The sequence below is a fragment of the Coffea arabica genome, chromosome 11c (assembly GCF_036785885.1).
Source record: "Coffea arabica cultivar ET-39 chromosome 11c, Coffea Arabica ET-39 HiFi, whole genome shotgun sequence".
Lineage (NCBI taxonomy): Eukaryota > Viridiplantae > Streptophyta > Magnoliopsida > Gentianales > Rubiaceae > Coffea > Coffea arabica.
Genome location: NC_092330.1, coordinates 40988444 through 41001619, shown reverse-complemented (window position 1 = coordinate 41001619; position 13176 = coordinate 40988444). Strand labels below are relative to the sequence as shown.

Genomic DNA, 13176 nt, shown 5'->3' with positions numbered 1-13176 from the left:
GCCGCGGCATATTAATTTTAGGAAAATAAATATTAATTGCATTCTCCTTTTTTTTTTTTTGTTAATCACACTCTGATTATCATTTTTATCATAAGGGTTTTATTTATTAGATTATATAATAAAACAAATAATGAGAGTGCGATTAAAATATTTCAAGTTTTGATTCCGCAAGAATTTTTATTGAAATGACAAAACTACCCCTTCAAGCCTAAATTGTAAATTGACTTTAGAAAGACAAATTTGACATTCTATCCAAATTTTGCATCAGTTTAGTTATCGAATTCTTGGGGTTTCCTTAGAAGTTGGAAGAAAAAAAACAACTGCAAGGGGTCGGCGGTTGGGGATGGGTTCTTAGTTAAGGCCTGGTAGCAGTTTCCAGCGCAGGCTTGGCCCCTGTCGGGGTTTCTATCCCACATCGGCTGGGGGGTGTTAAGGGTTGGGTAGTTAAGCTCCAAGAGCATCGTCAAAAGTTGCCGGCTTTTGACGATTGCTCTTGGGCTCAGTTTAGTTATCGAATTCTTGGGGTTTCCTTAGAAGTTGGAAGAAAAAATAAAATAAAATCTTGGACGTGGAATTGACACGTGTTATATCTAATCACGAACCTTAGCGTTCTAAGAAGATACACTCTTGATTTCCGCCGCTTTATTATTATTTTCATTTGCGGGCTTCCTCGTCATCACTTGACACAAAGATGCATGTTTAATGACCGGCACACTACTTTTTTTTTTGGGCTGATGGGGTCAAACTCACGAATATGCCACCGGCACGGGCCAAGGCAACCGTCCCTAAGCAGCATGACATCATTTTAATATTTTGTAAATTTTAATGAAGTACTTATATATTCTTACAATAATAAAAGTATGAGATTTTATTACTATTTATATCAATTTCGTCGTCACAAAATTACATAATTATTCAAAAAATATTACACCGTTTAGGACTAGCATCCACAGCACCTTTGCATGTCCAAATACTAATACAAATCCCGCTATAACTACGGGTTTTCTTCTGACATGTGTTGATTTGGAAGTGAAATAGTTTTCATTCTATTTAAAAATCAATTAGTTCCAAAATCAAACTATAAGCAAGAAATATAATAAGGCACAAGGTCTAACGTTTTGAATTTTCATTCAAAGATTCTTATAGTTATCCACCAAATAAATAAGTAGCATTAACTTTTTGTACATTAACAGTGTAGTGATTTTTTTTTTATATTAGCAGTTTTTGAATTCATATTATATGACATGATCTAAACCTTTTATTGTAAAAAAAAAAAAAAAAATTACACACTGACAGTGTATAAGAAAATTATCCAAATGAGTAATGAGTATTAGTATTCATAATAAAACGCAGACCAATTGATAAGATGTTTGACTTGCAATCAAGAAATTACGAGTTCAAGTCATTAAGAGATAAGTGAAAAATCGCTATTAATTTTAGGAGTGTAAATAAGTATGATCAAGTCGAGTATCCTAATATTCGAGATTCTTTAATTCTTTTAACGAATTTAAAATTTTGTTCAAACTCGACTTATTTATTTGTCAAATCGAACTTGAACGAACTTTTTTATCGAATTTAAATGTTATCGGATATAAAACGCTGTTCAACCCGACAAACTAAACTCCAACAGGTTCTTATCAATCTAAACTCGATTCAAATATCATATAATTTGACTATCTTTCAACCATGATTAATTCTCTTTTGAACAAATCCTGGTACCGTAGTGATAATGTACACCTGTTTCAAAAGGGGCTGAATCTATGAATTGTGAATGATTATAACCGTTGCAGTGCTGTAATTATTGATGGAGACATCCGACTTGCAAATCGCACAGGTCTGGTAATTTATCTCTGTCTTCATCATCACATTATTGATAGCGTAACACCATTCCTAGGAAAGGCATTAATATTGACCGTACGTTTGTTGCAAAGTGAATTCAATTTGTTCAAAGGCACTAGAAGTAGGAGGTCAAGAATGTCATTAATTAATGAGAGAAATACTTAACGGACCACATTTTCTTGAAATAAACTATTTTAGCATCAATTAAATGGCTATTGATCCAAAAAAAAAAAAAAAAGGTATTACTACAATTTCTTTAATCGGATCAATTTGAGTAGGAAGCTTTTTTTTTCTTTTTTTTTTTTGCCTTAATTGTCAGACGCAAAATTTCAGCGGAGCTAATTACCATATAGATCAGAAATTAGAGTCCGACAAACTAACTTATTTTGGATGATCGAGAATACTTCGAGCAAACATTTTATTGAAAGTTGAAAACCAAATGAATATGTAAATCAAGCTTACCTAATTAAGCAATAATTCTGTGAAGGACAAGTGTTTGCGTAGGAAACCAAAGTAAAGCCTTTCTCTTTCAAGTCAAACATTCTTAATGAATTCAAACATTTTATACTTTTTTTTTTTTCTAAATTGATTATTACTATATGGTTTCAATGTGGAAGATATTGCAATTCAAACGTACATTTGATTGAAAGCTAATACTCTTTCCGTTCAATTTTAATAGTCTTGTTTTTCTTTTTCATCCGTTCTAAGTTATAATCAACCTTCCCATTGAAAAATATACTAAAATTTTAACTTCTCTAAAATACTCTTATTTAATATACTTTATTATCAGTAAATATAGGTTACCTTATTTAATACAGTCAACTGATTTAAATACCATCATTATTATTATTGTAATTAATGTTAAGGTATAATGATTAATAACACTCCAAATATTAATGTAATGATATTTTAGTAAAATACTAGACTAGATGAACTTTTTCAATAAAGTTGATTAATTTTTCTTGACCTGTGTGAGAAAAAAAAATCAAAACTATCAAAGTGAAGTGTGACGGAGGGAATAGTATTCATGTTCAGCATTAAAGACAAAAAAGAAAAGCATTCTAACCCCCAGAAATGGAAATATGTACATGAGTTTGGGATGGCAACTCTCTAGATAATTGAAGTACAATTGAAAATTGTGGCCTCTCAATTCATTTTGATTCAATGTGAAATAAAATCGGTCTGTACAAAAAAAAATTATTAAATTTTGATGTATAGACTTAATGTGCAGTAGTGCTCCCCTTTGATTTAAAGGTGGAAACCACTTTTTTCTAATCCCCTTAATCCAGTTGAACCCTCCCTAGACAGGTTAGAGTAGAAATGCTGTAGAAGTTATTGATTGATAATAAAAAAAAATGAAAATTAAGATTTGATGAATAGATTTTTTTAATCAAATGTTAATAATCAACTCCACTTTTATACTATGGGAAGTCCAATTGGGGATAAACGACAACTACATTACTGTATCCTCCAACCCTTGACTGTTACACAAGATAACTGCTCTCTTAGCCATTGAATCAAAGCCCAGTGTTTTTTAAGTGGCAAAATTTGTACACGCGCCAAGCAAAACGATATATCCAAAGGCAAAGCATCAAACTCAAATCATTTGGCTTTCAAGGGCAGTTGATAGCAGGTGTTGTTTGCTGAAACCATCATAATAGGTTGTTTATCTCCAAAATAAGGGATTTTTTAAACTAAAATCAATACCTCTTTTAACGTAATAAAAAAAATTACGTCTACGTAACACACTGAACTGAAGAGGTACTCCGTTATTTTCTCTCATTCAATAGCTTGCCACCCCTAAATATGCATTCAATGTTATGTGCCACATCAACAATATTAATAAGTGGAACTGCGTAATTTTGCATTGGATAAAAAAAAAAGAACAGATATAATGGATAGAGGATCCCGTCTGATTCGTGGTGGGCTAATAAATGGAGATTGAATTGGTTAAATATTGGGGAGAAATTCTTGCTCTATTATTAAATAAAGGGCTTGATTGTTAATTTTTTTTTGATAAAAAGCGAAATTAATTTGAAAAAAATGTCTAAATGAAGAGATGTAATTAACGCGAATGGGTGCGCGCATTCACATCAGTAATTTAGGTATACTAAAGAATGTCCTAACCACCTATTAAAAAAATTCTACAAAATTTTAAGAAGGTTTTACTTTGAGACCGGAATAAAAAAGTCTAAACTAAACTATACACATAAAATTATACTCCATAAATTGGTTATATTAGTTTTCGCCCTTTTTATTTATATCTGGTAATCTTTTTTATGTTGCCAGAGTTTGCTGATACGATAGTATGGCAATAAGTAGCATAAAGCACCCCATCAATTTCCTTGTTGATTTGTTTTTTTTTAAACTTTATTGCAGCAGAAGACAAGAAGAAGAAGAAGAAGAAAACAGCACCAATCCAATAATCCATCTCCAAGTAACCAACTCGCATCTTGACTTCCACTTTGTCCCTATGCCAGGCCTCCCCACGCGCACCCTTTCCACGTAGAAAAAGTTTTGGTCAGCCCTTCTATTCTCTTCTTTAGTTAATAGTCTTCTAATTCCATTGTCAGACTTTCCCACTTCACCTCACATATATGACAATAAAAGAATATCACATCTGACAGAGAACAAAAAACCATCCAAATTTTGTTGTCCACCCTCCATCAAGACCCAATTTTTCCCTTGTTTTCTGTCCTACAATCTGAAAAATGAAATTTTAAAAACTTGCTCCAAAGAGAGATCTTAAGCTTCGCCGACTGCAATATTTTGTATAAAGAATTACTATAAGATAACATATTTACCTTTCTATTTCTGTCGTCCAAAATAATAGTAAAAAAAAAAAAGAAAATGTTACCCCATTACCAAAATCTTTTTAATACTTACTGTGGTAATGAATCCAATTATTAATGACTTTAAGCCATAACCATAAGTTTTTTACGGTTTTTAAAATTGATGTCCATTCGACACTCATTAATATATCTAAATTTTATTTAATCTATCATGTATATACACATATTAACAATTATTATTAATTTTTCTTATATTTATACATATTCTCTAATTAATCTTATATTTTCAAATATATATTAACGCGTACCTAATAGGTACAATTAGACACATCCTCTTTTAATTAATACTACTAATTACTGTGTGATAATGATGATTCCAATAATTAATGGCATTGAAACTGATTTGTTACGGACACTACCACTTAGTATTATCTTTAGCCCACTTCGTGCGCTCCAGTCTGCCTCTACAGTGTACACATATAATAAGAGTTGCCATCCACTCTTTCCTTTTTCTCCCTCCCCATTTTGCAATTTTCCATACATCCAAAGGTCCAAGAAGGAGCTTCTGCTGCCTCCTTCTGGGGCGGCGACTGGCGAGAGTTGACCCTCTAAAATACTAGCACTATTTAAATTGGTAACACATACAGACCTTTTTCTTCTGTATTTCCCTTTTCATGTTTTGTTCCGGTACCACCTCTTAACTATTACTTCTATGAGCTCTTTTACATTCCTCCTACTATCAAGTTATCAACTCTCTCTCTCTCTCTCCCTGCATAGAATTCCCTCTGTTATAGCTGAAGCCTGGAGGCCCCCCCCTGCATAAAATTTATAACTTGGTGGTTTTTCTTCTCTTTCTTCATCATTACTGCTGGAAAAAAAAAACTGTTCTTTCCCTCTTTTGCTATAGATGGTATGTGAGAATTTTAGATCTTTACACACTAAATCTTCTGTGCTTCTCTTCTCTGATCTGTTTTGCTTTACTGTTACTGGGATTCGATCTTTTAATGTATTTCATGAATTTTGATGTTCTATGATTGCTAAAGCTTTTTTTTTTTATTTTCTTTTTTTTGAAGGTTAAGGTTTAGTATGTTTTTAGTGTTGGAGCTGATGATCATGGTTTGGAAACTTTGCAGTGAAGAGAGAATCCATCATCAGTCTACTGGAGATACTGGAAGATATCCCTTTTGGTTGTACCACATATGAATAACCAGGTAAAGAAAAATACCGACTGTAGTTTTTTATTTCCATTTTTCCTTTGTGCGTTTTATTTTTAAAAATTTTTCCGTTTTGAAAAAGAATTCGCTGATGGTTTTTTTTCCCTTTTCATTTGTGAATTAAATAGCTGTAATTTTTGTTGGGATCCGAGGAAAATCAATGATATAATTGGTTACTGTTGCTACTTTAGAGCTTGAGCGTTTTATATTGGATGATAAGAATGGTGAAAAGCTTTATGGTAAGAATACTATATTAAACTTTAAGACTAATATACTTAGGGGTACGGGTTAGATCTAGTGGGTGAGAGATAGCAAAAGGACAAGAAGTGGTGGGAAATGTGGAATGAGGTTTTGACTTTGGAGATTGGGGAAATAGTTTGGCTGGTAAAGGTTCGTTTCGAAATTCTTGGAAAGTTGTGAACTTTATTTGTCCTTTTCTTTATCCATGGACAAAGGTGAGATGCCCACTTCCCCATGGTTATATGCCAAGAGTCAGACTATTGTAAGCTAAACAACTGACTCCACCAAGTATAGAAAAATAATAAAATGTTTAGGAGGTCGCGAAATCCAGAAGAAGATCTAAGGAAGAGTTGGATGGAAATGTGACATTGTTTTTGACACGGTGATTGACAATTAGCTGCCAGAGTAATATTTTTTTCTTTGATTCGATGGACTAGCCAATAGGATTTAGCTTTAGCTGTATTTTACGGTTTTTATTTCTTTTTTTCCCCCTGTAAATGAGGCGATCTCCCAGATTAGGAAGCTCTCTTCTAAACTAGGAAATTTATTTTGTTGAATTTACTTGTGGGAGAAAACGACCCCCTTTGAACAGCATGAGAGGGTAACCACAGTTGCTTTGAATATTTGATGGTTTTTGTGATCTTGAATAAGACAAGATTCATTTTTCTTCCTTGTCAGGAAGATTTTATTGCTTGCTTGGTACATTTTATACCTTCCTTCCCCCTGATTCACTGTTTGTTGTGGAGGCAAATAGGCAGCCCACATGATTTTTGTCCAGCTCTACCTTATGAGAATCTTTATGGAATCACGTTTGTTGTTTTTCTTCTAAAATTTCCTGCCCTGCTAAGGGATCAGAGACCAAGGAATAAAATTGTTGGTTCTGATTTTTAGCGTAGTTTCTTTCATAATTGATAATTTTTGGCTATTGTGTATGAGTTACTTGCCTGCATTACTTTGCTCAGTTAACTCGGTGCTTGGTATTATCAAGCACCTGGTGTCAAGCTTGGACTGAACGGTAACTAACTTCACCTTCAATTTCATAGGCAGGTTGCCTTAGTCATAGCTGCCAAAAATAGTGGATGTTTGCTTCACAGCTGTTGAGAATTTTACAAACTATTCCTGCTGATGTAAACTATGAAACCTGGTAATTCTGCTGTCTTTGCTGGTTTCAAACTGTTGTTGGGTCTGCGTAGTATCGTGTAGAGTAGCTACTCAGCATTAGTCGGTGGCATTCTTTTTTTCCCCCCTTTCCTTTCCTGTTTTTCTTTCTTCACCTGTTTTTCAAGGGCTCACAAGTTCTGCTGGGTGTGTGTTTGCTGTATAGAATGTATATTCTGGTGGTTTGATAAGCACTAGTTCTCAGTTATTGTTTCTTATTGGTAGCAGTTTAATAAAGACTAGTGGGGATCTTCATATGAGATCCATTTAGTGAGGATTTTAGGCACTTCATCTATCTCAACATGATACAGCAGTGCCAGGTTCAAGCTATAGAATTATGTCTTGTTTTGAGCCTTGCTTGATTCACTGCAAAAAGATTTTTGGTATGCTATTACTGGATTCTACTTGGTCTACCTTTTGTGCATCTAACTTCCATGTCTGTCTGTACTCACCAAGAAAAAGAAATTATGTCAATAATTATGTTCAGGAGTACTAGATGTTGAGTATTTAAATGCTCTGCCTATGATTCTATTACACAAACATGATCCTAAAACCAGTTATTGCTTTAACAGGGACTTGGACATCCCTGAAGTGAAGTTGACAATGAAGAAAGATAAGAGTGATATCTTATGCCATTCAAATGGCTTTGAGAGGGTGGCAGATCCTCTAGCATTTCAGATGGAAAATGTGCATGATTCTTTGCATGCATCTGTGCTCAAGTGCTCTGCGGTTGCGGACATAAGGACCACCGCTGATGATGACAAAGCTAGAGATCCTGGAAAGCTGGGAGATCATGAAGGGCCCTTGTGTCATTCGAATGATGGTGCTGCTGGTACTGAGCTATCAGACCATGAAGATAAACTACGGAGTAGTCCAAAATTTGAGAGCTCAATTATTGTAGATGGTGAAAAAGAATCTAGAGATTCCGAGAAACTGTGCACCAATGTTTCATCATTGTTTGTATCAGAGTCAGATTCACTACGTTACACTGACAAAAGTGTTCGTGAGTGGGAACTTTCTGTGTGCTACAGAGATAGCAATTACCAAATTGTTAAGGACATATGTGTTGATGAAGGGTTGCCTACCCAGGACAAAACTTTGATTGAAGCTGAAAAAGATGGTCATCCTGGCATGTTAACTCCGCAGCCTTGTCAAGACCAGCATAGTGGGACAATAAGAGGATGCCATGACACTGAACCCGGCCAAGATGGACTTAAAGCTTCTACAGTAGATGATATCACAAACAGTGTTTCTATTGATTGTGGAGCCAAAGTTGAAGTGGATATTTCAACCTTTTTCATGGAGGGATCAAAATCCTCCTTGGAAGAACATGCTGGCAAGGATGCTACTAAGGTACGTGGCCCAGGGAATGTGACGCAGATGGGTGAAGCAAATTGGAGTTCCACCGAAAGGAGAGCAGATGATGTTTCTGAGGATGAATCTGCTGTGATTAGTGGACGTAGCTCGCAAGAGTCAGTTGTGCAGGACTCTATTCAACTATTATCCAACTGTGATGGGAACAAAGCTCCAAAACAGCTTGACGAGGTATTGTTTTGCCCAATTCTCGAGATTTAGACACCTTGAGATGCCTGAATCTTGAAATCTGATTCCTCATTTGTTGGTTGCTATACAGGTTCCATCCGTAGATTCTATTTTAGAAAGCCTTGCCGTAGCTTTTACTGCAGACGCATCAAAGAAGAGTGGAACAGCCAATAATTTGCATTATAATAGCAAAGTGGAAAGTGGGACAATCACATTTGATTTCAAGTCTCCCAAACCTGCAATAGATAGCCACGCTGATGAGTCTGCTGAAAACAGTCATGAAGAAGTCCTCAAGTCAGAGGGTGTGCTCAATCACAAGCAGGAGAATTTGACTGACCAATCAGCTGCTCTCATTGAATGTGGAAGCAGCACGGACAAGAACGAAACCACTGTTCATGAGCCAAAAGCCCAGCAACAAGATGCAGTGGACCATCCTAGCCAAGTCCATCGTGGTGGGGGGGAGTCAAGTTTCTCTTCAACAGGACCTTTATCAGGTCTTATTACGTACTCAGGGCCAATAGCTTATTCTGGGAGCACATCTCTTCGATCAGATAGCAGCACCACCAGCACGCGGTCCTTTGCGTTCCCCATGTGAATATTTAACCTACTGAAGCAGTTACCCTTAGTTTTTCAAGAATCTGCCAAGCCATGGTCTTTATGATTGACAGCTTTCTCTGCTTTTGACAGATTACAATCTGAATGGAATAGCAGTCCTGTGAGAATGACAAAGGCCGAGCGGAGGCATATCCGGAAACACCGGGGGTGGATACAGGGCCTTTTTTGCTGTAGATTCTAAATACATCCTTCTACATATAGTTCTTATTAGCTTAGGTATATACAGCATCAAGATATGAAGCTGTGGGCCATCGAGTGCTCTTAGTATACTTGTCAATATTCTTTTAGGTTTATTTTCCCTTTTTGAGTTTTTAAACTCGAATGAGCAAAGTTGATGTCTAATTGATGTTTACATTTTAGCTCTTGAGCCGTTGAGCGGTCATCTATTTATCAGAAGATTCATGTACAAATCCTACTAATTGCACTGCAGCTTTTTCCATACAGCAGCATGTTCTGATGCAGCTAACTTCTACAGGGTTAGAGTTGGATTCTTCGTGGCAATCATATTAAACCTTGACATTGCTAGGAATTAGCTCCTTTTCTTATGCCCCTGTTCCAGTTCTGGGTGCATTTTCTTTTTGTTGTTGAGTCCAAAGACGTGTAGTTGTCAATCTCGTGGCAATTACCCATTGATGACATAAAGCAACAGCAGCTAAAAACCACTATAGAATGGCAGTTGTTAGACCATATGTTTCCATATTTTCGGTAACTTTCTTACAGTCAGAATTTGCCTGCTTGTATCAAGAAAAACTAAAAGGGGCGTTGAAAACTCCCGCGAAGTCATAAGGGCTGGCGGCAGGCAAAGTTGGCAGCCGTTAAAAGAAAGTAAGAAACTACTATTTGCTTTCACCATGTCGGCGCATCATGATCTCTTGGTGTAGTGTGTCTAAAATGAGCTAATTGGTAGGGACGTACAAGAGTCCCCCAAAAATTTATAGGTTTTTTTTTAAAGATTTGTTATATCATTTGATTTTTCAGATCTATATGGATTTATTACTTAATCTATATCATATTTGATGTACTTGCTGTTATTAGTGCGTAAATCTGAATGAAATTATTTTTTATTCCAAAAAAAAAGAGTTTGTATTTGTGTGTGTGTGTGTGTATATATATATATATATATATATATATATATTTTAATATTTTAGAATTTAGAACTCTTGTCTTGCTCTCTATATGGCTCTTTCCTCAACATAGTACGATAATAATTATTAATAAAGGGGGAGGCCATTATTATTTTTATCTTCTTTTTTTGAACATTTCACATGCAATAGTTGAATGTACGTATACGATATGCGAAGTGCAACTGATTTCAATAATTATAAAATGGTAATTTAATCCCATGACATGGGCAGGAAAAAAGATTGACGGGGTTTGAGGAGTCGGTTAAACTCGGTATAATGGTACATGGAGATCCACATCTAGAAACGTACAAGTTCATTTGTTTATGAAAAATTTAAGTAACTTAGTGCTATCTCTAAAATAAAATCTTCTTGGCCCTAATGTTTTACTTCTTCAATCAAATGAACTTCTTGTTCAATTTGTTGTTCTTTTTGCAGCTCATTTTGTGTGAATAGAAAATTGTCGAGCAATGAATCACATTGAATGCAAATATACGCACACAAGATGCAGCATTTGGAGGAAAAGAGATTAAATACCATGAAAATGATGAAATATAGATTTTAACAGATGCCCTTTTTATAAAGGGCAATTTGTCAAATTAATCCCTAATATTTTCACAAAAAATTTTTTTTAGCTCCTAACATTTAAAATCGGTCAGAATCATCCCTAACGTATAAATTATGATCTATTTTGGTTCTAATGCTCGTATTTGCTCATTTTTACGACTGAAAATAGCACGACTCTCTCACGTGGACATATTTTTAAGGATAAAACCGGAAGACACCAGCACCTTATATTCTCACAAGAACACCGGCTCCACTCCTCCCTCTGTTGCCGGCATCACCTTAAATCGCCGTAGGACACTAGCAACCACCCTTTTCATCTGCAGGAAAGCCAACTCCTTTCCGAGACAAATCCTTAGGCTAGCATGAAATACAGGGTAGGTGTACGAGTCCTTACCTACAAAGTTCCATTTTCCGCTCAGCCCATCCCTCTCCAACCACCTCTCTGGCTTAAATTCCGCCCAATCCGAACCCCACACCTCCTCTATCCTACCCATTGCACAGGGATGATAAGTCACCCTGGTGCCCTTCCTAACAACTGTCCCATCGGGCAATACATCATCCTCTGTTGCTTCTTTGGTATCTGTAGAAACCGGTGGGTAGAGTCTCATGGTTTCGCAAAGCGAAGCATGCGTGTAAACCATGTCCTTAACTTCATCATATACCGGAGATTTAGACTTTTCTTTGATTTCTTTTATGATTTTCTTCTCAACATCTGGGTTGCCAAAGACTAACCAGAAGAACCATGTTAATGCGGCAGAGGTTGTGTCTCGGCCTGCCAAGATAAAGTTGATAACAATGTCGGTGACGAAATCTTCATTGGAGTGGCTTGAGCTTAAGAATCATGACAAGAGATCAACTGAATCAATTGATGATTTTTCTTCCACTTCTTCTGCCTTCTTTTCTTTGATGATCTGTTTAGCAAATTCCCGAACTTGATCAATAGCTTTCTTAAGTTTCTTCTCTGATCCAACATTCAGAGCCCGTTTAGCCTCCCAAATCAAGGGAACAGGGGAATTGAATCTTTCAGTACTGATTCGCGTGGCATCTTCAAAAGCAACAGCAAATTCGGCCTTTGGTAGCTGAGTTTGTAGCTGAGTTTTGGATTTGCCGGTTGGTCTTTTAGGGTTTTTCGTGATTGTAATTTTAGGAGGAAAGGTGAAAAGGGTCACTTTTGCTTTTGACCGGACGATTAATGTTTTTCGATTTTGCCCTTAAAAATATATTCACGTGAGAAAGGCGTGTTATTTTTTTTTAATTAAAAAAATGAGCAAATACGAGCATTATGATTAAAATGGATAATAATTTATATATTAGGGACGATTTTATCTATTTTAAATGTTGGGAATTAAAAAAATTTTTGTAAAAATATTAGGGATCGATTTGACAAATTTTCCTTTTATAAATAGTAAAATAGTTTCATATATGACAAACAAAAGTTTCATGATTCTATTATTATTTGAATTTTTCAAATAATACCATGACAATGGCAAAAAAACATGATTAATTCCATAAATCTCACGGCATGGATCATAATAAACTCCTCATTGTACCAAAGTGGAGGTATGATTTCAGCACTCAGTCCATGATACTTTTTTCCACATCAAGCACATTCTAAATAAATTTGATGCATTAGGATGACAGGCGCGACTCATTCCACAAATCTCATTGCATTGACCATAATAAACTCCTCCTCATTGTACCAAACTAGAGGTCTTATTTAAACGGCCAGGTCAAACGCAAGTTATGAACATCACAGAATTTTGATTGTTCACATCATCAAATATTCAAGATACTCTGTACGCAATCGTATGGAGATGAAACCCAAGCCAAGTTACGTTAGATACTGCGAAAAAAAGGATTTGAGGCATTGATCTTTTGGCATCCCTCTAACAAACTTCAGTATTTTAAGGCTCTTTCGCATATGTACCACGTAACTACATATGAATGATTTAAAACTAAAACCCCATTAGTGGGTCTGCATGGAAAGTGACAAAAAAACAACCCAAGTTTTGCGAAGGTTACTAAAAAGGTAAGTATAAAAATAAGGATTGATTGTGCACTCGTTTTTTGGAACTCTGCATTTTGTGC

General features: G+C 35.5%; 1 protein-coding gene and 1 pseudogene across 10 annotated transcripts; one reads left to right on the top strand and one right to left on the bottom strand.

Moving 5' to 3' along the window:
• Positions 1-5118: 5118 nt before the first annotated feature.
• Positions 5119-9810, top strand: LOC113716801 (uncharacterized). Of its 10 annotated transcripts, none has more exons than XM_027241258.2 (6): positions 5119-5265; positions 5765-5842; positions 7129-7229; positions 7816-8788; positions 8877-9376; positions 9473-9810. In XM_027241258.2, exons 3-6 carry the CDS (start codon positions 7165-7167, stop codon positions 9579-9581), a joined length of 1647 nt encoding a protein of 548 aa, XP_027097059.2. In that variant the 5' UTR covers positions 5119-5265; positions 5765-5842; positions 7129-7164; the 3' UTR covers positions 9582-9810. The 10 variants fall into 10 exon arrangements, with proteins under 10 accessions (XP_027097059.2, XP_027097063.2, XP_071926656.1 ...); XM_072070555.1 differs by having other exon boundaries at positions 5124-5265; positions 5705-5842; XM_072070558.1 differs by lacking the exon at positions 5119-5265 and adding an exon at positions 5283-5467.
• Positions 9811-11280: 1470 nt separating this feature from the next.
• LOC113716232 (cytochrome P450 94A1-like) lies at positions 11281-13169 on the bottom strand (annotated as a pseudogene).
• Positions 13170-13176: the final 7 nt, after the last annotated feature.